The 27,574-nt window shown below is 40.4% G+C and overlaps 1 protein-coding gene across 1 annotated transcript in view; it reads right to left on the bottom strand.

The window, feature by feature from the left end:
* Positions 1-27,574, bottom strand: part of LOC105487384 (cancer antigen 1) — a 61,460-nt gene that overhangs the window by 29,588 nt on the left and 4,298 nt on the right. Inside the window, exons 4-9 of the mRNA XM_071097674.1 lie at positions 20,478-20,887; positions 14,965-16,023; positions 11,752-11,901; positions 10,543-10,653; positions 7,618-7,698; positions 7,283-7,390 (exon numbers count right to left, since the gene is read on the bottom strand). Coding sequence (XP_070953775.1) covers positions 7,283-7,390; positions 7,618-7,698; positions 10,543-10,653; positions 11,752-11,901; positions 14,965-16,023; positions 20,478-20,887 — 1,919 coding nt within the window. The remainder of the gene's footprint in view (positions 1-7,282; positions 7,391-7,617; positions 7,699-10,542; positions 10,654-11,751; positions 11,902-14,964; positions 16,024-20,477; positions 20,888-27,574) is intronic.

Here is a 27,574-nt window from a genome sequence, read left to right as displayed (position 1 = left end):
CTGCCCATCTGCCTTCCTTGACCCCCACACACTCTGCCAGTCCCAGGCAACCACTGATCTGCTTTCTGTCATCATAGATTACTTTGTATATTCTAGAATGTTATATAATGGAACCAAACGGTATTTACTCTTTTTTTGTCTAGTTCTTTTCACTTGGTATATTTATTTTGAGGTTCTTCTATGTTGCATGTGTTTCAGTAGTTCATCCTTTTTTTATGACTGAGTAGTATTTTCACTGAATGAATATATACAATGGATTTACCCATTCACCTGTAGACAGACATTTGGGTTGCTTTCTGATTTGGGCTGTTTATTATAAATAAAGCTACAAAGACCTCATACATATTTGTATGAACATAAGCTTTCATTTCTCTTGGGTAAATATCTGGGAGTAGGCCAGGCACAGTGTCTCATGCCTGTAATCCTAGTGCTTTGGGAGACGGAGGCGGGAGGATTGCTTGAGCTCAGGAGTTTGAGGCTGGCCTAGGCAACAAAGCAAGACTCTAGCTCTACAAAAAAAAAAAAAAAAAAGTTTTTTTAATTAGCTAGGGCTGGTGATGTACACCTGTAGTCCCAGATATCCTGGAGGCTGAGGTGGGAGGCTGCAGTGAGCCAGGATTGCGCTACTACACTTCAGCCTGGGTGAGAGAGAGATACCCTGTCTCTTAAAAACGACAACCAAAAAAAAAAAAAAAGAAAACTAGCAGTAGAATAATGGTAGGTGTGTGTTTAACTTTTAAAGCTATTGCCAAAATGTTTTCCAAAATGGTTGGACCATTTTACATCCCAACCAGCAGCGAATGAGAGTTGTATTTGCTCCACATTCTCTCCAAGCCTTGGTACGGTCAGTCTTTTTAATTTTAGACATTCTAAAAGGGGTGCAGTGGTATTCTTTGTGGTTTTAATTTGCATCTTTTTTTTCTTTTTTTTTTTTTTCTTTTTGAGATGGAGTTTCGCTCTTGCTGCCCAGGCTGGAGTGCAGTGGCACGATCTCGGCTCACCGCAACCTCCACCTCCCAGGTTCAAGCGATTCTCCTGCCTTGGCCTCCCAAGTAGCTGGGATTACAGGCATGTGCCACCATGCCCAGCTAATTTTGTATTTTTTAGTAGAGATGGGGTTTCACCATCTTGGTCAGGGTGGTCTCAAACTCCTGACCTCAGGTGATCCACCCACCTCGGCCTCCCAAAGTGCTGAGATTACAGGTGTGAGCCACCTTGCCCGGCCTAATTTACATCTTCAGCACCTCCTTTCCTGAGTGGCCTGTCCCTGTGTGCTACAGCACAGAGCGGAGACACAGACCCACAGAAGTTGTGATGGGCCTCGCTGACTGCCTTGAAGATGCAGGCTCTAAGGGCAGGGGTGAGTTAGGCAGAGGCTGGACACCCATGTTGGGTCATGTTCACAGCAACAGACATTTGACATAGCAGAGGAGGAAGTCCTCTTGGAGAGCTGCTCCCTGGGCAGCATGGATGACAGCCAGCGAGAGGCAGAGAAGCCAAGATGAGGTTCACTCGGTCCAGGTAAGACTGCTCAGTCATGAGCCCTCCAAACATATCCTGGGTTTGCTCCTCTCTGTATCCCAAATTCGTGGACACAGTTCCAAGTTAATAATATATTAATTTGCTTCAATGTATTATGAGGCAGTGAAATCCAAATCACTAAAAAACTGAGGTCAATACATCTTGTATTCACTTTCTGTTGCTGCTCTAACAAATTACCACAAACTTAGTGGCTTCACACAACACAAAGTGATTATCTTATAGTTCTGTAGGTGGGAAGTCTGGCATAGGTCTCACTGGGCTAAAGTCAAAGTGTCAACAGGGCTGTGCTCCTTTCTGGAGGCCTTAGGGGAGACTTTCCAGCTTCTAAACACTGCCCACATCTTTGGCTTAGGTCCCCTCTCTTCATCTTCAGAGCCAGCAAGTGTTATAGCTTTGAATATTCTTTAGTAGTCATATCTCCCTCTGACATGTCTGGGAAAGGTCCTCTACTTTTAAGAACTCATGATTACACTGGACCCACCCTGACAATCCAGGATAATCTACCCCTGAATCTCAAGGCCCTTGATTTAATCACATCTGCAAAGTCCATTCTGCCATGTTCTGGAAACTATGGTGTGGAAATTTTTGGGGGTGCCATTATCCTGCTACCACACACCTTTTATGAGGTTCACTGAGGCCCTCCATGATTTGAGGTGCAGGTGGCCTGGCTATATGGTGAAGCCAGGGTATTTAGCTCTATCTAGGTTGTAATTCAAGGTTTGCTAAGAGGCTTTTACTTGCATTAACACACTTTCCTCATATAGGGTTGTCTTACATTCTGGTAGTGTCAACTTAGAGGGAAAGTATGTCAAGGTACACATAACATTCACCATGAACAGTGGATAAATCAGCCATCATTATTAATAGGCTTGCAGATTGAGATATGGGAAGAAAATTGACTGATTGAGTTTCCAATTCTCCACATAAAGGTTTTGAGGTTGTGTACATACAATACAATATAAACCTGGCTGGGCGCAATGGCTCATGGCTGTAATCCCAGCACTTTGGGAGGCCAAGGTGGGCGAATCACCTGAGGGCAGGAGTTCAAGACCAGCCTGTCTAACATGGTGAAACCCCGTCTCTACTAAAAAATGCCAAAAAATTAGCCGGGTGGGGTGGTGCATGTCTGTATTCTCAGCTACTTGGGAGGCTGTGGCAGGAGAATCACTTGAACCCAGGAGGTGGAGGTTGCAGTGAGCCACGATCATGCCACTGCACTCCAGCCTGGATGACAGAGCAAGACTCTGTCTCAAAAAACAAACAAACAAATACAATATCAATCAGAAACTAAACATTAAGCCAGAATATATAGAGCAGGTGAGGAACAACATGCAGATATGAAGCTAACTAAGACCTACACTCCAGTGCCATATTTATTAATGAACTTCTTCATAGCTAAAACGAAATGGAAATCTGGTCAGTTACATAAATAATGATGAATCTGGTTGTCATTATTTATGTGATGAAAATATACCTGCTTCTAAAGGAGAAGCTTGTCCTAGTGCGCCCGAGATCTCTAAGGAAGTTCTCACCCAAGTGAAACAACCACGTCTCCATAGAAAATGAGAAGGATGTTTCCTCGGATTGTTGAGGGTCTAACATCAGAGCACGGCTCAGTAAAGGCAATTCTGTGAGGGCCAAGATAGCATGTTCCAAGCAGCAGCTTTCAGATCATGAACATGATTCAGGATATGACTCTTTACTAAGTGGTAAAATGAATTTATGACCAACATAAAAAAAGAAATGGAACAGAAAAAAAAAGAATTTTAAAACCCAATGTTTTAGCTGTGTGTGTGTACATATAAGAATTCCATCAAGATGTAAAATGTATTTTTTCTAAACTGAGGATTACTACTAGAGGAACAAAAGAACTGCAAAGATTATCCTTCAGAGATACAAGAGCTCTTAAGCTCTTGCCAAGAGCTGGTCAGGAAATAGATTGATGTGATATCCTTCAGCAAGGATCTATGGTGCAAATATTGTTTCCCACTCTTGCTTTAGAAAGGAAATTAGGAAAATCAGAACCAGGAAGGTGAGGGAGAGGGTCAGAGTATCAGAAGAACTACTGTAAAATGCCAGGATGCTTGAGAGAACAAGAAAACAGATGGTAAAGTTGACATCTATGTAAACTAAGAATTTAAGATTCCATCCGGCAGGACAGCCCTCCCACCTGTGTGACCCAAGTTCTAGTGATGACTCTAGTCTCTTCCTTAGGAGGCTGGTCAGTGGCAGAGAGGCTGGCAAACTATAAAGTATACTCAAGGTAACACCGTGCCAAATTCAGATACTGGCAGGTACCTTCTGTCGTTCAAGTGGACCGCAAGGTACTGGGTTTTGATTGTTTTCTTTTGGTTCACTTGGAAAATTTTTCCTAGAGCAGTAATTTTCCACTTTGCCTATTCCTTTCTTATTCTTGTGACTTCTTTACAAATTAACAAACTATTAATTTTAAAGGCTACCAAAATAATAAATTAGGTAAATGTTTTATGTAATATATGATTGCCATATTGAAGTGGTATGTTTTAGGACAGATTTTGGTTTGTAAATTTTAACTACTCGACAATACTAGTGAGAGGATATCTCATTTGTATTAAAAGGTATCTATTTTACTGAAGATGGGCTCTAGGAGGAACTTACTATAAGCCTATTTGAACTCTGAACATCAATACCATTAAATGGACTTTTGCCTTGTTCCCAGTGATCAAATCTCTGACTGTATCAAGGTCTTCCTGGACCAGGAGACATTTTGCACTTGACAGTTAAACACCCAGGATGCTCGAGCCAGCAGGAAGGCAAAGCTGAAGTCAAGGACCCTGTCTCAGGATGGAGGAGGACAGGCTGTAAATGGAGCAGATGGCAGGGTCAGAACTGTGAAGAGGAGCCAACAGCAAGGGGTCAGAAGGACATGAGGGAAGCACACGACGATGTGCCAGGGGAAGCATGAGCATCACCCTGCACTCCAGCGGCCACACCTTGCTGGCCCAGAGTTCCTTAGAGAATGAGGTGTGAATCTTCTGGAGTACATTCTGCACTTCCAAACAATAAAAACAAAACCCTTTTTATCTTGAAAACTTTCATGCAAGTCTAAAGAATAACATAATGGACCTCCATGTTTCCATCACATAACTTCAACGATTACCAACATTTTCCATTACTGTTTTATCTTTCTCCAACTCTGCTCCTACCCCTACTATGCCACCTTTTTGTTCTCCTGGAGTACTTTAAAGCAAACCTTGTCATCATATTAATTCATTCATAAATACTTTTCAAAATATAATACTAACAGGATGGGTGTGGTGGCTCACACCTGTAACCCCAGTACTTTGAGAGGCTGAGGCGGGTGGATCACCTGAGCTCAGGAGTTCATGACTAGCCTGGCCAATATGGCAAAACACTGTCTCTACTAAAAATACACAAATTAGCTAGGCATGGCGGTGGGCGCTTGTAATCCCAGCTACTTAGGAGGCTGAGGCAGGAGAATCCCTTGAATCCCGGGGGCAGAGGTTGAAGTGCCACTGCACTTCAGCCTGGCAACAGAGCGAGGCTCCATCTCTAAAAACAAACAAGCAAATGTAATACTAACAGAGAAGGGCTTTTAAAAACACAATGATACCACTATCACATCTATTAAAATCAACAATATCAACAATAATTTCGTAATATTATCTAATATGCTGAGTTCAATTTTCTATTATCTCACAAATGTCTTTTTATAGTGGTTGGTTGATTTTCATACACTGCCTCTGGCTGATTTGTCCTTTAAGTCTCTAGCCTCTCTTAGTCTATAACAGTTATTCCCCTCTCCTTCCCTTCTCTTGTGCCAATTATTTATTTATTAGAGTCCTCCGCATTCAGGATTTGTCATTATGGTATGATCAAGTACATTTCTTTACCCACTGTAGTTCCTGTCTGCTGGTAGTTAGGTCTATACGCTAGCTTTTGGATTCAGCAGTTTTGGTAAGAAGCCTTGTGGATGGTGTTGTGTGCTTCCTCTGCACCATGTCAAGGGGCACAGGTCTGCCTGTCTCACCATTAGTGGGGTTGAGATTCATCAGTGGGTTCAAATTTTGGTCAATACGACTCATTCATTAAAAACTCCTTATCAATCTTGAACCTAAAGGTTTTAGCAGCCATTATGATAGCTGCTTACATTCCTTAATCTATTCAGGAGTGCAAAATATAATTTTCTAAACTTATCTTTTCTTCGGCTTTTAATAGCTTACATTCTTCAATAAAGAACTCTCCCTCATCAATTATTTGGATACTCTGAGATAGGGTTTGTACAGCAAAGCCCACAGTGCATTTTAAAGGTGATATGGTGTGTTTGACACTCTGCCATTTGTGACCTTGTTCCCATTCCAGTTCCCACTGCTGGGAACACTACCTGTCACTCTCATCATCATCTTTGTATCACCAGGGCCTGAAGCATAGGTACTGCTAATGGACAACAGAATGTATTGTATGCTGTCCTCTTGGTTCCCTATGCCCAAATTTTACTGGTCTTTAAGACCCAACTGCCATCTCCTTCATAACCTGCACTTAGAAATAACCTCTTCTAGTCCTCAGACAAGTATCCACTCTGTTAATGCCAGTCATTGTACCTCTTCTCTAAAAACTTTCCCCTTCCTCCTGATAAACAGTTATTTATGTATCTTATCTTCTTTTCTAGACTCCTTAGTAGCAGGGTTTATGTTTTGTTTCGCTTTCTAGCTCCTTAGCGATTAGCTTGTTTAATCTTTTCTGAGAAGTCAATAATAATTACTATTTTTTAGGCTGGAGTGCAGTGGTGTGATCTCAGCTCACTGCAACCTCCGCCCTCTGAGTTCAAGCGATTCTCCTGCCTCAGCCTCCCAAGTAGCTGGGATTACAGATGCCTGCCACCGCGCCTGGCTAATTTTTTGTATTTTTAGTAGAGATGGGGTTTCACTGTCTTGGCCAGGCTGGTCTTGAACTCCTGACCTCATGATCCACCTTCCTCGGCCTCCCAAAGTGCTGGGATTACAGGCGTGAGCCACTGCACCCAGCCAATAATTACTTCTTAAATGAAAAAAAAAAAAAAAAATTAGAAAAGAGGAAAGCTTTGAAACTTCATGTTATTAGACAGTTTCTTTTCTATTAAAGGTGAGTTGTATGTAATGAATTTGGTATATAATGCTGCTTTTAACCATTTAAAAAATATGATGGTAGACTTATCTAATTAACTCCTATAAAAATTCCTTATGTTAATTAGACGTTTTCATTTTAGTGAGATCCAACTGAGTTCCAAAATTTCTCTATAACTATCTAGATTCTAAGATCACATTTTCATTTTCTTTTAACATATTTTTCCTATTTTATCTGCCTTTATCTTTACAATACCATCTAAAGTACGTTATGAGTGTTATTGCCTAAAGCACACCTTAACCATGGTTGTTGTCCACAGCTATTACTGTAGCATATGCAACAGTATTAGTGTACTTAATCTACTATGAAAAAACAGCACTTTTTCTTTTAATTTCTGCATTTGGAAGGAGATAAATCTGATTAGTCTTAACAGAAACGAGGTGGGACAATATTTAAGATTTCAAAACCCAAAAATGCAAACTTCAATTCTATATTCTTGTGGGTAAATAATAATGCCATGATGTCAGCCTGTGACCATTTTAATAAGCCAGTTTTTTGAAGGACAATTTCTTAAACTTGTTAGTAAAATAATGTTGTGTATAAAAATAATAGCAAGGTAACAAAAGGTCTTTCTTACCAGGAAATCAAGCTCCTCATTTAGACTGTGGTACTTATCCAGTTTGGCTCCCAGAAAGGTAGGTACATCTCTGATACTCTTGGCTTCATCTGAATCACAGTCTGTGACCTGAGGTTAAATATATTTGTTCTCACTTTCAATCATTTCATACTCCTTGGAATACTTGACAATAAATACTTATTAGTTTAAAAATCAAAGAGATTATCAGTGGCTGAAATAATAAAAGTGTAGAACTTAGAACTAGAAGGACTTCAACAAATTTACCAAAAGAGCATAAATATCTGAAAATGTATATTTTTATGTTAAAGATAGTACATAGTAAATATTAAGCTCACCTTAATAGCATGATCTTGAAATGCTTTTTCCTTAGCAATTAAATCTCTAAAGGTTGTGATTCTATCTTTATGTTTCAGTAGCTAAGAAAAGGAAAACATTCTGTATTTTAGAGAGGAAATACAACTACACTCTAATATTTATAATAAAATAATCAAACCGGGCCGGGCGTGGTGGCTCACGTCTATAATCCCAGCACTTCGGGAGGCCGAGGCGGGTGGATCACCTGAGGTCAGGAGTTCAAAACCAGCCTGACTAACATGGTGAAACCCTGTCTCTACTAAAAAATACCAAAATTAGCCGGGCATAGTGGTGGGCACCTGTAATCCCAGCTACTCAGGAGACTGAGGCAGGAGAATTGCTTGAACCAAGGAGGCAGAGGTTGCAGTGAGCCAAGATGGCGCCATTGCATTCCAGCCTTGGCGTCAGAGCGACACTCTGTCTCAAAAAAAAAAAAAAAATAATAATAATAATAAAATAAAATAAAAAACCATGCACAGTCTAACAGTCTTCAAAAAACATACAAAAAATATATTTTTACAGCTCTTGTGAGGAAAATAATTCACACAGCAGGTCCAAGACTGAGAGGCTTAGAGAGGCCTGCTGGCAAGGCTGCCCTGTGACTGGCATTTGGAAAGTTGGACTGTGGGAAGTTTTCCACCGTTCTCTGATGTAAATGGCTTATGGTGCTTAACCTACTTGCCCAAAGCATGGGACTTAAGCTAAGCATCTACTTTCCTTCCAGGGATCTGGAATTTTGGCACGTACTAGGCAGAGGGTGCTTGTGTGAACTGCTCCCGATAAAAACCCCGGGCACTGGGTCTCTAAGAAGCCTCACTGGTAGATGACACTTCCACACCTGTGGTTGTAACTCATTGCCGGGGGAATGAAATGCATCCCGTGTGACTCCATGAGGACTCTTGGAAGCCTGAGTTTTGCTTCCTCTAGACGATGCCCCTGTGCTTTTCCCTTGGCTGATTTTGCGTTGTATCCTTTGCTGTGGTAAGTCATAGCTATGAGGACGACTCACAGTCCTTTAGCTAATCATCAAACCTGGGGGTGGTCTTGGAGTCTCCCAGGAGTTATCCTAACATACAGTTGTTGTTACAGTCAGGCTACTAAAATTTTTCCTTAAAGAAAAAAAAAATAGCCAAATCTGGGTGTAATTTATAATCATTTCTTATTTGTTCCTTCAGTATAATAATCATCTTAATATCCAATATTCAAACTGATTAGTGAAGTGTGGTGCACGGAATATTTTTTATTCTTTATTGTGAACATTTTCCAATATTTAAAATAGAGAAGAAACTTTAATGAGCCCCATGTAACTATCATTCAGCTTCAATAATTAACAGCTAATGGTCAATGTCATTTGTATCCTCAATCACTGCCCTCTTCCGTCCATCCCCCTTCACTGAATCAAACTGCAGACATCATATCACCTGTCAATACTTCAGTAATTACATAGAAATTAACCAAAAGAACATAAATATCTGAAAGAAGTATTTTTGGGTTTTTGTTTTGTTGTTTTGCTTTTTGTTGTTGTTGTTTGTTTGTTTTGAGACAGGGTTTTGAGACTTGCCTCACCACAGCTTCGACCTCTCTGGGCTCAGGTGATCCTTGCACCTCAGCCTCCAGAATAGCTGGGACACAGGTGTGTGCCACCACGCCTGGCTAATTTTTGTATTTTTTGTAGAGACAGAGTTTCCCCATGTTGCCCAGGCTGATCTCAAACTCCTGGGCTCAGGCCATCTGCCTGCCTTAGCCTCCCAAAATGCTGGGATTACAGGCATGAGCAACTGTGCTTAGCCTGAAATTGTATTTTTGTAATATCCTCAGTTGGGCTTATTTTTGAAAGCTGTTTAGAGAAGTGGATGCCAGTTGTTTCTCTGCGTGGCTATGCTCATACCTTGGTCCTGTCCTTTACAGGCTGGCTACGAGGCAGACAGATTCTTCAGGATACCCGCGAGACGTCAGTTCAGAGAAGTGCTACAGAACTGAATTTGTTATGATCCAAGATTCCAGGTCTGAATATATTTTGATTCCTTAGCCAGAAAAAGTTGTCATTTCTGCATTCCTCTCAGATTCAAAATGGTACAATTTGACATCCTGTTATCACCTTCCCTATTTAATTCTCTTCATTTTATCCTTCAATCTCTATTCTGCAACGCCTAGAAAAGCATACTTGAGGCCGGGTGCGGTGGCTCACGCCCATAATCCCAGCACTTTGGTAGGCTAAGGCAGGTGGATCACCTGAGGTCAGGAGTTCAATGGTCGCATTTCATTAAATTTGGCCTGGCCAACATGGTAAAACCCCATCTCTACTAAAAATACAAAAATTAGCTGGGCGTGGTGGCACATGCCTGTAATCCCAGCTACTTGGGAGGCTGAGGCAGGAGAATAGCTTGAATCTGGGAGGCGGAGGCTGCAGTGAGCCAAGATCATGCCGCTGCACTCCAGCCTGAGCAACAGAGCAAGACTCTGTCTAAAAAAAAAAAAAAAAAAAAAAAAAAAAAAAAAAAATTAAAGAAAAGAGTAACTAAACAAAATTCAAGAACCTCTGCACTCACCCTTCACCCACCTGAGAAATAAAATTGTTTTAAATGTTTCTATTATTCCAAAGGATGAAGTTTGAAATCGCTATAGGAAAATCAAAATAAATGAGCCTTCGGGAATCAGTAGTGCCATGCAAAAATGAAAAAAATTATCATACTAAATTTTTTGTAGGTTTTCCAGTATAGATAAGCAATAAAACAAGTCAAATGTTGAACATTTTATCTCTTTAGTGAGGGGCACAGTAAAACTAATCTAGTCCCCCAAAATAATGTTTTAAATCATTCCACCTTTAAGAGTTACTTCCTCACTACCTTTTAACTATTTTTTCGCTAAAAATAATATACATTTTAGATGAAGAATAAATATAGTACCTCTTTATCTAAATTTTTCTTTTTAAGATGGAGGCTCTTCAATTTTTGCAGCATTATATCACTAACCTTCTCACTCTCTTTGAAATGTTCAGCATCAGAATTGGTGATGTCCTAAGGATAAGAGTTTCAGAAGCTAGATGAAAAAGTTTTTACTAAAGCTAAAAGGAAGTAAAAAACATGCATATGAAACAAAAATAAATCTCCTTTCAATAAGTAAGCAAATCAAAAGAGGTAAAATCATATTGCACTCTATTCCTCAATTACTCATCAGAAGGCATCTAATAAAGGGTTAGTATGGAAAGACTTCATTGTTTTAATTTTAATTTTAATTTTTTTTTTTTTTGAGACAGAGTTTTGCTCTTTTGCCTAGGCTGGAGTTTAGTGGCGCGATCTCTGCTCATGCAACCTCTCCCCCCGGGGTTCAAGTGATTCTCCTGCCTCAACCGTCCAAGTAGACGGGATTATAGGCACCCACCACCATGCCCAGCTAATTTTTGTATTTTTAGTAGAGATGGGGTTTCACGATGTTGGCCAGGCTGGTCTTGAACTCCTGACCTCAGGTGATCCGCCTGCCTCGGCCTCCCAAAGTGCTGGGATTACAGGCGTGAGCCACCTGGCTGTGCATGTCCCTTCATTGTTTTTTTCATTAAATGCAGTGTTTATAAACTCCCAGGACAGAAGCATCATTTCCCCATCTTAAAGATAAAGAAACTGAAGTGGAGGTTAGGTTACTTGGTCAAGTCACACAGCTAGGAAATGATAAGCCAGCATCTGAACTCCTCTGACAGCAACTTCACTTTTCATTGGACTGCCCTTCCCCGGCTCCTAACCAAAAGTGGTATTTCAGATTGGGCAAACAGCTCATTAATGTGAATAATCACTAATCACTAGGCACAGACTGACCAGAGCACAAGACTACTGCTCTGGGAAGGCATTCCTAAAATGTGGGAAGTACTTAATAAAGGGGTTCTTTTTATCTTATTACATTTTATCTTTCTGTACACTTGTGAGGATTAGGTGTTCAAGAAAGATAAGCAGAAAGAAGACATGGGGCAAAGAAGGGCTGGATGGATGGCTTAGGGGTCTGTATTTTATCTTCAATTCTTCATTTTCTTCTTCCACAACTTAATTCCTTTTATTGCCTCTCTTTTAGTCCAACCCTATTATTTATTCCTCCCCTACTAAAATATCTAATATATGTTTTATTACCTGGCACTTGAGAAGTCCCACCATCAGAGCCAGAAGACTGTGCATTTCGGAGGCCAGTTGAGAAGATCTTCCTATATCTGCAGGATTCAGGCTCTCTTCTTCACAAGGTGAGCAATCCAGAAGCAGATTAGAATGTGTCATTTTTGTATCCTATATACACGTAATTCAGATTTGTCAAAAAATGACAAAGAACCTGAAATATCTTTTAAGTAAAATGCTGTATAAAATGCCACTCTTAAAAACCTTGGTTGATAGTTCTCAAACTTCTTGATCTTAGGATCCCTTTAGAAATGAAAACTGAGAATATTTTAAAATATTTGTTTACTAATTCTTTTAAAGTAGCAATAAATCCATTTGTATAAACATAAATAACAATTTATTTCTTTATTTATTTTTGAGCCAAGGTCTCAGTCTGTCACACAAGCTGGAGGGCAGTAGTGTGAACACGGCTCGCTGCAGCCTCAAATGCCTAGGCTCACACAATCCTCCCACCTCAGCCTCCCCAGTAGCTGAAACCACAGGTGCATGCCACCACATTTGGCTATTTTTCATATTTTTTGTAGAGATGGGGGTCTCACCATGTTGCCCAGGCTGGTGTTGAACTACTGGGCTCAAGCACTGTTCTTGCCTTAACCTCCCAAGTGCTGGGATTGCAAGTGTGAACCACTGTGCCCAACTAATAACAATTTTTAAATAGAACAATTACCACATTTTTCAAAACAAAACATTTGTGAAAAGAATGGCACTGTTCTGCATTTTTTTCCAAATATTTTTAATGCTGGCTTAATTGAAGATAGCTGGATTCTCATATTTGCTTCACACATTCCATCAGCCATGAGAGCAATTACATCATCACATATCGTGTGGCTTCTGGAAAACTCCACGGTACACTTGTGAAAAAATGAGAGTAAAAAAGGTGATAATGTCTTAATATTACTATAAAAATACTTTTGACTTCACAGATACTCCCAGGCCATACTTTGAGGAAACAGAACTAGAGTTCGTGAAAAGCAAAACTATAAGCAGAGTAAGTATGAATTCAGAGTGTTAGAGAAATTGATTAATCAAAATAAAATAAGGAACTTAAAAAAAAGGCTCAAGAAGAAAATTATATACCATGCTAAATTTCTGTACAATTAAACTAACTCATTTAGAGCTTACCCATTCAAAATGCATCATGATTTGGTTAGGAGCTCCAGTTAAGATGGCTTAGGTCAGTGGTTCTCAAAGTGTGACTCCAGGACCAGCAGCATCAACAACTGGGATCTTGCTAGAAATGCACCTTCTCAGGCCCCACCCCAGAATTACTGAATCAGAAACTCTAGGGTAGGGCCAGCAATATGTGTTTTAACAAGCGTTTCAGGGAATTTTGAAGAATGTTCAAGTTTGAAAATCACTAGCTTAGATAATCCTTTTTTCTTAGATCTTAGAATTTTTTTTTAATTTAGGAAAAGAATATTTTCCTAAGAATCCTTAAAAACAGTAAAATAATTTACTTGTAAAGAAAAATTAAAATGATTACAGATTCATAAAAGAGGGCCACTAACGACATCTTAAGGTAACATTAGCTCAGTTCAAGTTGTTAAAACAAATACAAAAGTAGGCCGGGTGTAGTGGCTCACGCTTGTAATCCTAGCACTTTGGGAGGCCGAGGAGGGTGGATCACCTGAGACTGGGAGTTCCAGACCAGGCTGGCCAACATGGTGAAACGCTGTCTCTACCAAACCTACAAAAAAAAGTTATCTGGGCTTGGTGGTGTGTACCTATAATCCCAGCTACTCGGGAGGCTGAGGCAGGAGAATCGCTTGAACCTGGGAGGCAGAGGTTGCAGTGAGAGGGGATCGCACCACTGCACTCCAGAGTGGGCAACGGAGTGAGAGTCTGTCTAAATAAATAAATAAATAAATAAATAAATAAAACAAATACAAAAAATTAACTTACACATTTTTCTAGTTCAGATTTGCCTTCTTTCTAAGTAATCAGTTAATAAGAGTTTACTATACATACTTTAAGACAGGCCTACACAACGGAAATAGATGTGCTCTGTCTTGTGAAAATTATCACTTCTGCAGTGTGTTTCCAGGTTCTTGGCTGCCAAAAAAAGCCTTTTGAACTACATATAATAAAGGATTACAGGTTCTCCAAACATATTGATATGGTTCTGATGCTGTTCTTAAATGCATAAAACTAGCATATGATATAGGTTTGTTTTGCCTTGTAAACCAAACATGCAATTGTATTATTTTGTTTTGTTGATGAATAGGATTGAGAGATGACTTTGAAAATCTTTTCTCAAAGGAACCCTGGCGCTGGACATGGTGGCTCACACCTGTAATTCCAGCACTTTGAGAGGCTGAGGCAGGTGGATCACTTGAGGTCATGAATTTGAGACAAGCCTGGTCAACTTGGTGAAACCCCATCTCTACTAAAAATACAAAATTAGCAGGGCATGGTGGCGCATGCCTGTAATCCCAGTTACTCGGGAGGCTGAGGCAAGAGAATCACTTGAACCTGGGAGGCAGAGGTTGCAGTGAGCCACGACAGCGTCACTGCACTATAGCCTGGGCAACAGAGCAATACTGTCTCAAAAAAAAAAAAAAAAAAAAGAGGTAACTGCTGGGAGATGCTGTTGATTACTGGCAATGAGTACCCACAAAATTCCCAGGTTAACTGCCACCTCTACCAAAATAATCACAAGAAGGCAGGAATAGCTGTTCTTTGAACACTCATGAACCAAAAGAAACTTCTCCAAACTTGTGGTGTATTTTCCTTTCCATATCTGTTTTTTGTTTTTCTTTCTTCTTCCTTTTTTTTTTTTTTTTTTTTTGAGACAGAATCTTGCTCTGTCACCCAAGCTGGAGTGCACTGGCACAGTCATAGCTCACTGCAGCTTCAAATTCCTGAGCTCATGCAATTCGCCCGTCTCAGCCTCCCGAATAGATAGGACTACAGGTGCACATCACCATGCATGGCAGATTGGCTGATATAAAAAATGTTTTGTAGAGATGGGGTCTCACTATGTTGCCTAAGCTGGTGTCAAACTCCAAGCCTCAAGAGATCCTCCTGCTTCAGCCTCCCAAAGTGCCGAGATCTGTTTCTTTCCTTAATAATTATTTCTGCAAACAAATATAAGTGCCACATCTAAATATGCATCACCAGACCACTAGAAACTCTTGAAAATCCGCATTAGAGATTTAGAATGTGTATCAATACCTTGGTAATATCTGACTTCATGACTTCCTCTAATTGCTCCTTTAACTGAGCTGTCTCAGATTTAGGGACATAATTTTGCTCTTCACTCCTTGCAACGTGCTGTTTAAGTTTTTTATTCTCATTTTTTACTTCGTTGATTTGCTGCTGAAGTTTTATATTCTTAGCTCTTTCATTTTCAGACATAAATTGCAAATTTTTAACCTGAGTGAGCAATTTCTCAAGTCGAGATTTCAGTTTCTGTCTTTCTTCCAGGTTTGCCTTGTCACGTTTCTGGAATTCCTCCTGTAAAGACAAGAACTCTTGCTCTTGGGTCTCTTTTTCCCGTTTCAACAAGTCCAGAGCAGAAGCTGTGACCTTTTCCTGCTCTTTTCTGAGTTGTTGTAGTCTCTTTACCTCTTCCTCTTTCTTGCTTAAGGTTTTGTCCATCTCTAAATACTGACTTACAGATTTATTTTTTTGTTGCATTTCAGTCATGTACCTTTCCTGTAAACGCACATAATTAGCCTTGATCTTCTTAAATTGAAGCTGTAACATTTCCTTGTCATTCCTGGATTCCTGAAGATGTTTTTGGGTGTTAGCTAAAATCTCTTGCAAATTCTGTAGTGTCTTTTTAGTATCATTTTTCTCTAGGATTATTTTGTATTTTTCTTCAATTAATTCTTCAACATTCTCCTTTAGCTTATCGATGACATCAATGAACACTTGCTGTTTGGTAGTCTTCATCTGTAGTTCTTTAACTCTCTTCTCTAAATACAGGTTACTACACTGGAGTTCTTGGATTCGCGCCTCCTGCTTTCTGTTAGTATGTTTTAATTTCTTCAAGATTTCATTTAAAGCCATGTCCTCTTGAACAGGTTGTAAGCTTTCAGCACTTTGCTCCATGTCAGGCATCTCACAGTTCTCCTGAGATGCTTTACTCCTCCAGGAGATGCCTGCCGAAGACCAAGTTGAGACAATTTCTGGCCTCTCCACACCCTCTGCTGTGACTTCCTTTGCATAACTGACTGACATCTCAGGAATCTCCCCATAATTCTGTATTTCTTTCGAAGGAACTGCAGTCTGTAAATTATAATAAACAAAGTAAATGTGAATGCGTAGAAAGATCATGAACTTTCAAGTCAGATAGGGCTGGCCTTGAATTCTGTTAGTAGATCCCCTGTTTGGTTTCCTCTACTATAAAGTAACGATAGTACCTACTTCCAGTAATAATGCCTATTAACAAAAGTTAATACCTATGTATTAATTGCTAAATGTTTGTACAGCACCTAACAGCACAGCAGAGCACAGGCAGTAAGTATATGACAGATATATATCCCATTTACTTTGACAAAAGGAAAATTAAACTTTTGTCCTCTTACCATTTTCTATTATGCAAACTTCCCTGCACACATATAAGATGCTTTGACTTCAAATGAATTCAGACAAATAAATCTATCAATTACCTTATAGACTGCAAGGTCTCTCTCTTTTTTTTTTTTTTTTTTTTACATTTTATTATTGGGCCAAAAGTTTGGATTTTTAGGGAAGGTCTCTTCTCTTTTGAATATTTTTTTTCCACATTTAGACTGTTTTCTAATTATTCTGTGACTCTTAGGAACATTAGAATGGCAGAAGAACATGCCTCATGATTGACTTTATGCTGACAGTACAGGTTTTGGGGAGGTTACAAAAGGACAGTAGGCCGGGCAAGGTAGCTCATGCCTGTAATCCCAGCACTTTGGGAGGCCGAGGTGGGTAGATCACTTGTGGTTAGGAGTTTGAGACCAGCCTGGCCAACGTGGTAAAACCCATCTCTGCCCAAAATACAAAAATTAGCCAAGCGTGGTGGCACATGCCTGTAATCCCAGCTACTCAGGAAGCTGAGTGAGGCAGGAGAATCACTTGAACATAGGAGGCGGAAGTTGCAGTGAGCTGAGATTGCACCACTGCACTCTAGCCCGGGCGACAGAGCGAGACTCTGTCTCAAAAAATAGTAATAATAAAATAAACAAAAATAAAAAAGACAGTACATTGTGGTAAGAAATGGTGAAATGAATATGACATTAAAAACCCAGGGCCAGGTGCAGTGGCTCATGCTTGTAATCCCAGCACTTTGGGAGGTTGAGGTGGGCAGATCATGAGGTCAGGAGATCAAGACCACCCTGGCCAACATGGTGAAACCCCATCTCTACTAAAAATACAAAAATTAGCCGGCTGTGGCGGTGCACACCTGTAGTGCCAGCTACTCAGGAGGCTGAGGCAGGAGAATTGCTTGAACCCTGGAGGCAGAGGCTGCAGTGAGCCGAGATCATGCCACTGCACTCCAGCCTGGGCAACAGAGCGAGACTCCATCTCAAAAAACAACAAACAAACAAAAAGCAAACCCCAGGCCAGGCACAGTGGCTCATACCTGTAATCCTAACACTTTGGGAGCCCAAGGTGAGAGGATTCCTTGAGATCAGGAGTTCGAGACCAGCCTGGGTAACATAGTGAGACCCTATCTCTCCAAAAAAATATTTTAAAAATCAGTCAGGTGTGGGGGCACGTGCCTATAGTCCTAGCTCCTTCGGAAGCTGAGGCAGGAGGATTTCTTGTGGGCCATGGTCACACTGCTCTCCAATCTGAGTAACAGAGCAAGACCTCGTATGTAAAAAATAAATAAATAAAAACCCAGTAAAAGGGAGTGGTGCGCTGTATAATTCTCTGGAATTTAGAGACAAGGACTTCTGTATTTTGTTTTTTGAGCTCATCCTTCTGCAGAACCTTGCATCTTAATGGTTTTTCATTGTTCTGGGATAAAGATAACTATCATTACTGAGACCTACAAGGCCCTAATATCTTGCTCTTGATATCTACTATGGTTTAAATGCATTCCCTAAAGTTCATGTGCCAGAAGCTTAATCCCCAATGCAACAGTGTTGGAAGATGGGGCCTAGTAAGAGGTGAATAAAAATGACTAAATGTTGTTATCGCAGGAGTGTGTTAGTTATCACAAGTGGATTTATTACAAAAGTGAGTTGGGGGCTGTGCGGTGGCTCACACCTGTAATCTCAGCACTTTGGGAGGCCGAGGCGGGTGGATCACAAAGTCAGGAGATTGAGACCATCCTGGCTAACACTGTGAAATGCCATCTTTACTAAAAATACAAAAAATTAGCTGGGCGTGGTGGCACATGCCTGCAATCCCAGCTATTCAGAAGGGTGAAGCAGGAGAATCGCTTGAACCCAGGAGGCGGAGGTGGCAGTGAGCCAAGATGGTGCCACTGCACTGCATCCTGGGTGACAGAGCGAGAATCCATCTCAAAATAAATAAATAAATAAATAAATAAATAAATAAATAAATAAAAGTGAGTTCAGCCTCCACTTGCTCCCTTGATCTCACCCTCTTTTGCCCCTCCACCTCCCATCATGAAATGACAGCACAGAGACCCTTGTGTGATGTTGGCACCATGGACCTAGCCTCCAGAACCGTGAGCCAGATAAATTTCTATTCATTATAAATTGCCCAGTCTGTGATATAGCTGCAGCAGTATGAAATGAACTAAAGCAGTAGCTGGCCCGTACCACCTGTCTTCATCTGCTATACCCCTCCTCCTTCCTCCAACTCTGATCTTCCTGTACTCAGGGCTTCCTTCAGGTCCCAGTAGGTACCATGCTTCCTGCAGCCACAGGATCTGCAGACGTTATTCCTTCTGTATGGCATGTTCTCCTACCCCTAGCTGCCCAATTCACTCCTACTCATCCTTTACAGCTCAGCTCAATGATCATTTCTTCAGGGATGCCTTCCCCAGACTCCCTGATCAGGGTGGTATCCTAATCATAGATGCCCATCCTACTTATATTTGCAGCACTTACCATAGTTGCAAGTTTATACGTAACTTTATATAGCATCATAGCATATATAGTAACTTTATATAACATGCTCTACATATACTTTGTATGTAACTTTATTCACATAACTTATTGATCTTATCATAGTTGCAAGTTCACATTTATTTGTGTGATTATTTGATTAATGACTACCTCCTCTAGTAGGATGTTGTTTTCATGAGGACAAGAACTGCATCTTTTTGTCTGTTTTCTAACCATTACCTAATACGTAGTACAGACCTGGCATGTAATAGATGCCTAAAAGTATCTTTTGACTGAATGAAAAACAGCTAAATGCAATGGAAAGAGGAAAGAACAATCTTGAGAAACCCTATTTAGGCTGATTTTTAAAATGTTGTTTTCCAGAAATCAACATGGACAAAGAAAGTTCTTTTAAGTACTGTCAACTACTTTCAAAAAAATGAAAATGCTCATACTTGTAAATAAGGCATTATAGTCATAGTATTTCCCATCAAACTCACATTGAAAAGGTATTATTGGCCAGGTGCAGTAGCTCACACCTGTAATCCCAGCACTTTGGGAGGCCAAGGCGGGTGGATCATTTGAGGTCAGTAGTTCAAGACCAGCCTGGCCAACATGGTGAAACTCCGTCTCTACTAAAAATACAAAAAAAATTAGCCAGGTGTGGTGGCACATGCCTGTAATCCCAGCTACGCAGGAGGCTGCAGTAGGAGAATCGTTTGAATCCAGGAAGCAGAGGTTGCGGTGAGCCAAGATCGTGCCACTGCACTCCAGCCTGGGCAACAGAGTGAGACTCCGTATCAAAAACAAAACAAAACAACAAGAGAGAAAAGGTATTACTTATACTATTCGTGAATTTTATCTATTTTCCCATACCAATTCCTAGTATTTTTAATTTTTTTGTTCAGAAAGTGCACAGAATATATACTGTCAGTATCTTCAGTGTTCTGAGGATACTACATGTGTGCTCGGAATCAATAAACCAAATGATAAACTAATATTTTCACTTTAGTAGAAAAATTAGTATTTTTTGCTTGTCAATAGAAGTCCAATATGACAGAGAAATCTTGTTTTTCTTGAAAAATTAATTAGTGCTTCAGCACTCCTTCCTCTTCTTAACCTTTCCATTACTGTAAACTCTGCTACTGCCAGCCAGTTTGATTCAACAAATATAAAAGCTTATTATATTCAGGCTGCTCTGTCTACACGGCAGCCATTCTTTTGTTTCTTTACTTCTCTAATATGCTTGCTTTCGATGGAAAAAATTATAGTAAAAAAAGCTTATTACATTCAAGGAACCATATAGACACTGTGGTGCATAACAGGGTAAGACAGAGTCCTGAGCCTTAGAGAAATTACCATTTGGTAGAGCTAATCCTCAAGTATGGACTTGAGGATTATTTTTCTTTACCAGAAAAATTTATTTCTGAATTGGCTAAGATCTCAGAATGCATTTTCCCCGGAGAAGCAAAGTCCCTTATGCTAACTAGGTGATTTAGCACTGCTTGGAAAAGTCTCAGATTTTATATATATATATATATAATTTTTTTTAACGAATCCTTTAATACTCCACAGGCTTTACTGACCATCACAATCGTACTTCCTCTGCTTTATAATTAACTCTCAGATGAACTAGGTTAGAACTATTCTCTTTATAAATGGTTTTACAATATTATTGTGTACACTTTCCTTACACACGAAGCTTGGAGGTTGGCTAGGGTTGAGGGCAGATTCCTTGGCAGTACTTTTAGCCAGTGATTTTTCTGGAAATTTCAGGGTCTCTCCACTGCAGTGGATTAGAGGCGGGCTTCTAGGAGGAGGCTGTCTAAAATACTCGTTACCAAGTTGGTCTGTACTTGCAGAAACACTAGTTTCCATTGGATTTTCTTCCCTAAATGAGTCTTGCTTTATATTGTTGTCTTTTGCATAATTATACACTTGACTTTGAAATTCTGGTTTCTCTGTCATTTCATCATCAAATGCTTCTACACAGTGAAATTTGCAAACGATGTCAAATTGTCTCAAGGAAGATATGCTGATGGTGTCAACTGGCTGAGTTAGTACATTCTTTGAGTAATTTTCAATGTTGTTGTCTCATAAGAAAGAGAAAGAAGGAAATAAAAACGAGTAGATCATGAACTTGGATGGTAACAGTTATATTTATATTTATCAAATAAACTGCTGTAGCCACTTACAAATTAAGTATTATTTCAACCTTATTTACTGTGTGGATTTTAGCATGGTTTTATGCTAGCAAACAAAACAAAACTTTACATGGGGGAAAGAAGTCCCCAAATGACTGCTACAAAAAAGTTTGTTAGCCGGGCACGGTGGCTCAAGCCTGTAATCCCAGCACTTTGGGAGGCTGAGACGGGCGGATCACAAGGTCAGGAGATCGAGACCATCCTGGCTAACACAGTGAAACCCCGTCTCTACTAAAAAAATACAAAAAACTAGCCGGGCGAGGTGGCGGGCGCCTGTGGTCCCAGCTACTCCGGAGGCTGAGGCAGGAGAATGGCGTAAACCCGGGAGGCGGAGCTTGCAGTGAGCTGAGATCCGGCCACTGCACTCCAGCCTGGGCGACAGAGCCAGACTCCGTCTCAAAAAAAAAAAAAAGTTTGTTATATGTAATTCTGGTCAAATACATATCTTCAAAATTATTTTGTTGTACTATAATTTTAAGATGTTTTAAAGTACAAAATCTTTCAAAAGGACAGGGATAGTATAATAGAAAACACATATAAACTTGCTTAATCTCACAAAAATCCCTTGATGTCAGTACTGTTATTATCCCTATTTTACAGATAAGGAAACTGAAGTACAAGAGATGTTAAAGTCACTTGTCTAAGGTCACGGAGCTGCTAAGCAGTGCTGCTGAGATTCTAGACTACTACTTCTAAATGCTATGCTGTACTATTTTTCAATATGACAAATTATGCAGGTGTAATGTTTTTTAAAATCAGAAGCAAATAAGAATCAACATAATCATTATCAACATAATCATTCCCAAAGAATAAAGTTCCCAGATTTCTTCATTTTGTGACACCCTTAAAGTCTCAGTACTTTTTTTCACAGTACCTCTGGACCAAAGGAATATTTAAGTTCCATTTAGTAAATAATTAAGTTCAAACTAGTATTTGTCCTAAGTTATTAGCTGTTTGAAAATACATATAAACTAAAAGAAAAATATAATATTTTATTCTTAAACAACCACACTTTACTACTTGGATGTACATTGTTAGGCATAATACAGCACCTCAAACCGTGGAATCAGATTGGAGACCACCACTCTCACTTCCTATTCCACAATGATTTTCATGCAGGACTTGCTTTTTATTATAGCAACCTCCAAAAACCTACCTTTACAAATAAGACATCACAGGAAGGACTATAATATGGGTTTATAGTGAAAACTACAGCTAACAGATTGTGGGGGTCTGATAGATGTCCAGTGTCACTGTTTCCCTCAAACTCCAAAATACCCTGCAACACTTTAGGTGAATGATTAATATATAGCATTGTTTTATGTGCTTTTATATTTTACATAAATAGCATATCACTATATCTATATCCATATAAAAGTCTTGTATGCAGTGGTTTATACCTGTAATCTTAGCACTTTGGGAGGCTGAGGTGGGTGGATCACCTGAGGTCAGGAGTTCGAGATCAGCCTGGCCAACATGGTGAAACCCCGTCTCTACTAAAAATACAAAAATTAGCAGGGCGTGGTGGTGCATGCCTGTAATCCCAGCTACTTGGGAGGCTCAGGCAGGAGAACCACTTGAACCTGGGAGACGGAGGTTGCATTAAGCCAAGATCATGCCACTGCACTCCAGCCTGGGTGACAGTGCAAGACTCCGTCTCAAAAAAAAAAAAAGTCTTTATTTCACACAAAATTTTGCTTTCGAGGCTTAGCCATATAAATACATACATATGTAGTTCATTATACTGAAAGACTACGCTTTATTCCTTTCTTGTTGGCTATTTAAGTTGCTTCTAATTTTGCCCTTAAAAACAGCATTGCAGTGAACATGTTTCCTTCTATGCCAATGTAAAAATTTTTGTCTAGGCTCTGAGGATACACCTCGAAGTGAAATTGCTGGATTATAGAAAATACATATCTTCAACTTTACTAGATATTGCAAAATTACTCTCCAAAGTGTTTGTACCAATTTATGCTTCTACCAGTAGCCTCAGGGTTCCTTTGCTCTACACATCCCTCCAAAACATGTCAAATTCATATGTATGAAATGGTATTTTACTGTGATCTTCTTAATGTACATCCTTTCATGTATTTAATGGTCTTACAGGTTTCCTTTCTGTGATCTGCTTGTTGTATACTGTTATGGGCTCAATTGTGTGCCCCTAAAATTCATATGCTGAAGCTCTAATCCCCAGTACCTTAAAATATGACTCTTACTTGTAGATATGGCCTTTAAAAAAGTAATTGAGCTTAAAAGAGGTCACAAGGGTAGGCCCTAATCCAGTATGACCAGTGTCCTTGTAAGAGGAGGAAGAGACAGCAGGAAGGCGTACACACAAAGACAAAAGGTCATGTGAGACACTGCAAGAAACTGGCCATCTGCAAGCCAGGGAGAGAGGCCTCAGGAGAAAGCAACCGTGCTGGCACCTTGATCTTGGACTGCCAGCCTCTAAGAATGAGAAAATTAATTTCTGTTGTTTACACAGCCCAGTTTATGGTGTTTTGTTATGGCAGCCCTAGCAAACTACTAATACATATACTTTGCCTGTTTTTCTATTATGTGATTTTTTTTTTTTTTTTTTGAGACAGAGTCTCTGTCACCCAGGCAGGAGTGCTGTGGCACGATCTCGGCTCATTGTAACCTCCACCTCCTGGGTTCAAGCAATTCTCATGCCTCAGCCTCCCAAGTAGCTGGGATTACAAGCATGCACCACCATGCCCAGCTAATTTTTGTTATTTTTAGTAGAAATGGGATTCCACCATGTTGGCCAGGCTGGTCTTGAACTCCTGACCTCATGTGATCTGCCCACCTCGGCCTCCCAAAGTGCTGGGATTACAGGTGTGAGCCACCATGCCTGGCCTGAGTTATGTGACGTTTTCTTTTTTTTTTTTTTTGAGACGGAGTCTCGCTCTGTCACCCAGGCTGGAGTGCAGTGGCGCTATCTCGTCTCACTGCAAGCTCCGCCTCCCGGGTTCATGCCATTCTCCTTTCTCAGCCTCCCGAGTAGCTGGGACTACAGGTGCCCACCACCACACGCGGCTAATTTTTGTATTTTTAGTAGAGACAGGGTTTCACCGTGTTAGCCAGGATGGTCTTGATCTCCTGATCTCGTGATCCGCCCATCTTGGCCTCCCAAAGTGCTGGGATTACAGGCATGAGCCACCGCGCCCAGCCATTATGTGCCTTTTTCTAAGTGACTTGTAGTTTAGATACCAAATCTTTTGTCAATTATATTGCATGTATCTTCAGTCCATGCTTTTTACTTTATTATACTTTGGCCATACAGATGTTTTCTTAATGTAGTCAATGCACCAATTATGGATTGCAATTCTCATGTCTTTTTTGTGAGACGGAGTCTCACTCTATCACCCAGGTTGAAGTCAGTGGTGTGATCTCAGTTCACTGCAACCTTTGCCTCCTGGATTCAAGTGATTCTCCTGTTTCACCGTTTCAAGTAGCTGGGACTACTGGCATGCGTACTATGCCCAGCTAATTTTTGTATTTTTAGTAGAAGCAGGGTTTCACCATATTGGCCAGGCTGGGTTTGAACTCCTGATCTCCTGATCCGCTTGCCTCATCCTCCCAAAGTGCTGGGATTACAGGCATGAGCTACCGTGCCTGACCCTGCATTTCTCATGTCTTAAGAAATCTTAGGCGGAGCGTGGTGGCTCATGCCTGTAATCACAGCACCTTGGGAGGCTGAGGCAGTCAGATCAGAAGATCACGGGTTCAAGACCAGCCTGGCCAACATGGTGAAACGCTGTTTCTACAAAAATACAAAAAAATTAGCCAGACATAGTGGCAGGCGCCTGTAGTCTCATTACTCAGGAGGCTGAGGCAGGAGAATAGTTTGAACCCGGAAGGTGGAGGTTGCAGTGAGCCGAGATCGCTCCACTGTACTCCAGCCTGGGTGACAGAGCAAGACTCCATCTCAAAAAAAAAAGAAAAGAAAAGAAAAAGAAATCTTTTCTGTTGTCACAAAGGCGTTTGATATGGTTTGGCTCTGTGTTCCCACCCAAATCTCATCTCCAGTTATAATCCCCATGTGTTGAGGGAGGGACCTAGTGGGAGGCAACTAAATCATGGGGACGGTTTTCCCCATGCTGTTCTTGCGATAGTGAGTTCTCACAAGATCTGATGGTTTTAAAGTGTTTGGCAGTTCTCCTGCCCCTCCTGTCGTCATTTAAGACATGCCTTGCTTCCTGTTTGTCTTCTGCCATGATTCTGTTTCCTGAGGCCTCCCAAGGCATGTGGAACTGTGATCCAATTAAACCTCTTTTCTTTATAAATTACCCAGTCTTGGGGAGTTCTTTATGGCAGGGTGAAAACAGACTAATACAGCATTTTCTACACTTCTTTTATAAGTTAGAACTTTGCAGTTCACATGTAGGCCTTTATCCATGTGCACTTTATTTTGTATTTGGTGTGAGGTAAGGTTCTAATCATTTCCTACATTGAGAGAGCCAACTGTTCCAGCACAACCAAATGAAACCCCCCACTGGTTTATAATGACACCTCTATCAAATACCATGTGTCCTCATACATAAATGGGTCTACTTTGTCTTTTATTTATTCCACTGGTTTGTTACCCTTCTGCCTATAATACATCATTATAATTACTATAACTAATAACTCTTGTAATCTAGCAGGATAAGTTTCCACATCTTCTTTTTCAAAATTGTGTTGGGTATTTTTTTTAACTTTTTCACTTCTGAATGGGAATGTTAGGATTAAGGTAGGATACACGAAATTGCATTAATTAATAGACTTCAGGAAAACTGACATCTTTACAATCTGAACATGAAACATTTAATTATTTATTATGGCCTCCAGGAAAGTTTTATAATATTTTTTAATGGAAACTTACACTTTTTGTTAGATTTATTCTTAGGTACCTTAGTTTGTGCTGCTACTGATAATAGTAAGTTTTTAATAATTACTGTTTTACATCTGTTGTTGCTAGTACATTGGAATGTTATTGGTTTTTTAATATTAATTTTATATCTAGCTTTCTTCTAAACTTTATTAGTTTTAATAGCTCATCTGTAGGTACTTATGACTTTTCTATGTAGAAAAGTACATATTTGTAAATAATGATAATTACTTCATTACTTCTCTTCCTTTCTAATGCTTATAGCACTTTTCTCCCTTCCTTCCTTCCTTCCTTCCTTCCTTCCTTCCTTCCTTCCTTCCTTCCTTCCTTCCTTCCTTTCTTCTTTCTTTTTTTTTTTTTTTTTTTTTTGAGACGGAGTCTCGCTCTGTCGCCCAGGCTGGAGTGCAGTGGTACCATCTTGGCTCACTGCAAGCTCTGCCTCCTGGGTTCACGCCATTCTCCTGCCTCAGCCTCCCGAGTAGCTGGGACTACAGGTGCTCGCCACCATGCCCGGCTAATTTTTTGTATTTTTAGTAGAGACAGGGTTTCACCGTGTTAGCCAGGATGGTCTCGATCTCCTGACCTCGTGATCCACCCGCCTCGGCAGTACTTATTTTTCTTGTACCTGCAGGTATTAAATTCCATAATTTCAATAAGCCTTGTCAAATCTTTTCATTTTAGTATTACTTACAAGTATTAAAAATAAAGACATTTGTATACAGCATTTAGATTTGCTTTAATAAACATGATCAATGGAGGGCCCGGTGTGGTGGCTCACAGCTGTAATCCCAATACTTTGGGACACCGAGGCAGGAGACTCACTTGAGCCCAGGAATTTGAGACCAGCCTGGGCAGCACAGTGAGATCCATTTCAAAAACAAAACCAAAAACATGATCAAAGTATCTCATTATATGATTAAATCCCACATAGCTTTCATGTATCAATTTAGGATTAGAATAACAGATTTGGAGTTACATCAACACACAGTTCTCTTTTTTTTTTTTTTTTGAGAGAGGGTCTCATTGTGGTTGCCCACGCTGCAGTGCAGTGGCGTGATCTCAGCTCACTGCAGTCTCAGCCTCCTGGGCTCAGGTAATTCTCCCATCTAGGCCTCCAAAGTGGCTAGGACTATGACACCTGGCTAAGTTTTTGTATTTTTAGTAGAGGCGGGGTCATGTTGCCCAATCTGATCTCAAACTAGTGAACTCAACCAATCCTTCTGCCTTGATCCCCCAAAGAGCTGGGATTACAGGTGTGAGCCACTGTACCTGTTGCTTTTTGTTTTGTTTCGTTTTGTTTTTGAGATGGAGTTTCGCTCTTGTTGCCCAGGCTGGAGCGCAATGGCGTGATCTCAGCTCACTGCAACCTCCACCTCCTGGGTTCAAGGGAGTCTCCTGCCTCAGCCTCCTGAGTAGCTGGGATTACAGGCATGCACCACTATGCCCGGCTAATTTTGTATTTTTAGTAGAGACGGGGTTTCTCCATGTTGGTCAGGCTGGTCTTGAACTCCCAACCTCAGGTGATCCACTTGCCTAGGCCTCCCAAAGTGCTGACATTACAGGCGTGAGCCACTGTGCCTGGCCCTTTTTCTTTTTTTTTTTAAGAGACAGGTTCTCCTTCTGTTGCCCACTGGAGTGCAGTGACATGATCATAGCTCATAACAGCCGTGGACTTCCTGGCTCAAGCAATCTTCCCACCTTGG

Source organism: Macaca nemestrina, chromosome 5, assembly GCF_043159975.1.
Source record: "Macaca nemestrina isolate mMacNem1 chromosome 5, mMacNem.hap1, whole genome shotgun sequence".
In the NCBI taxonomy this organism is placed as follows: domain Eukaryota; kingdom Metazoa; phylum Chordata; class Mammalia; order Primates; family Cercopithecidae; genus Macaca; species Macaca nemestrina.
Note: the sequence above shows the minus strand (reverse complement) of the source record. Positions and strands in the feature narration are given on the sequence as shown.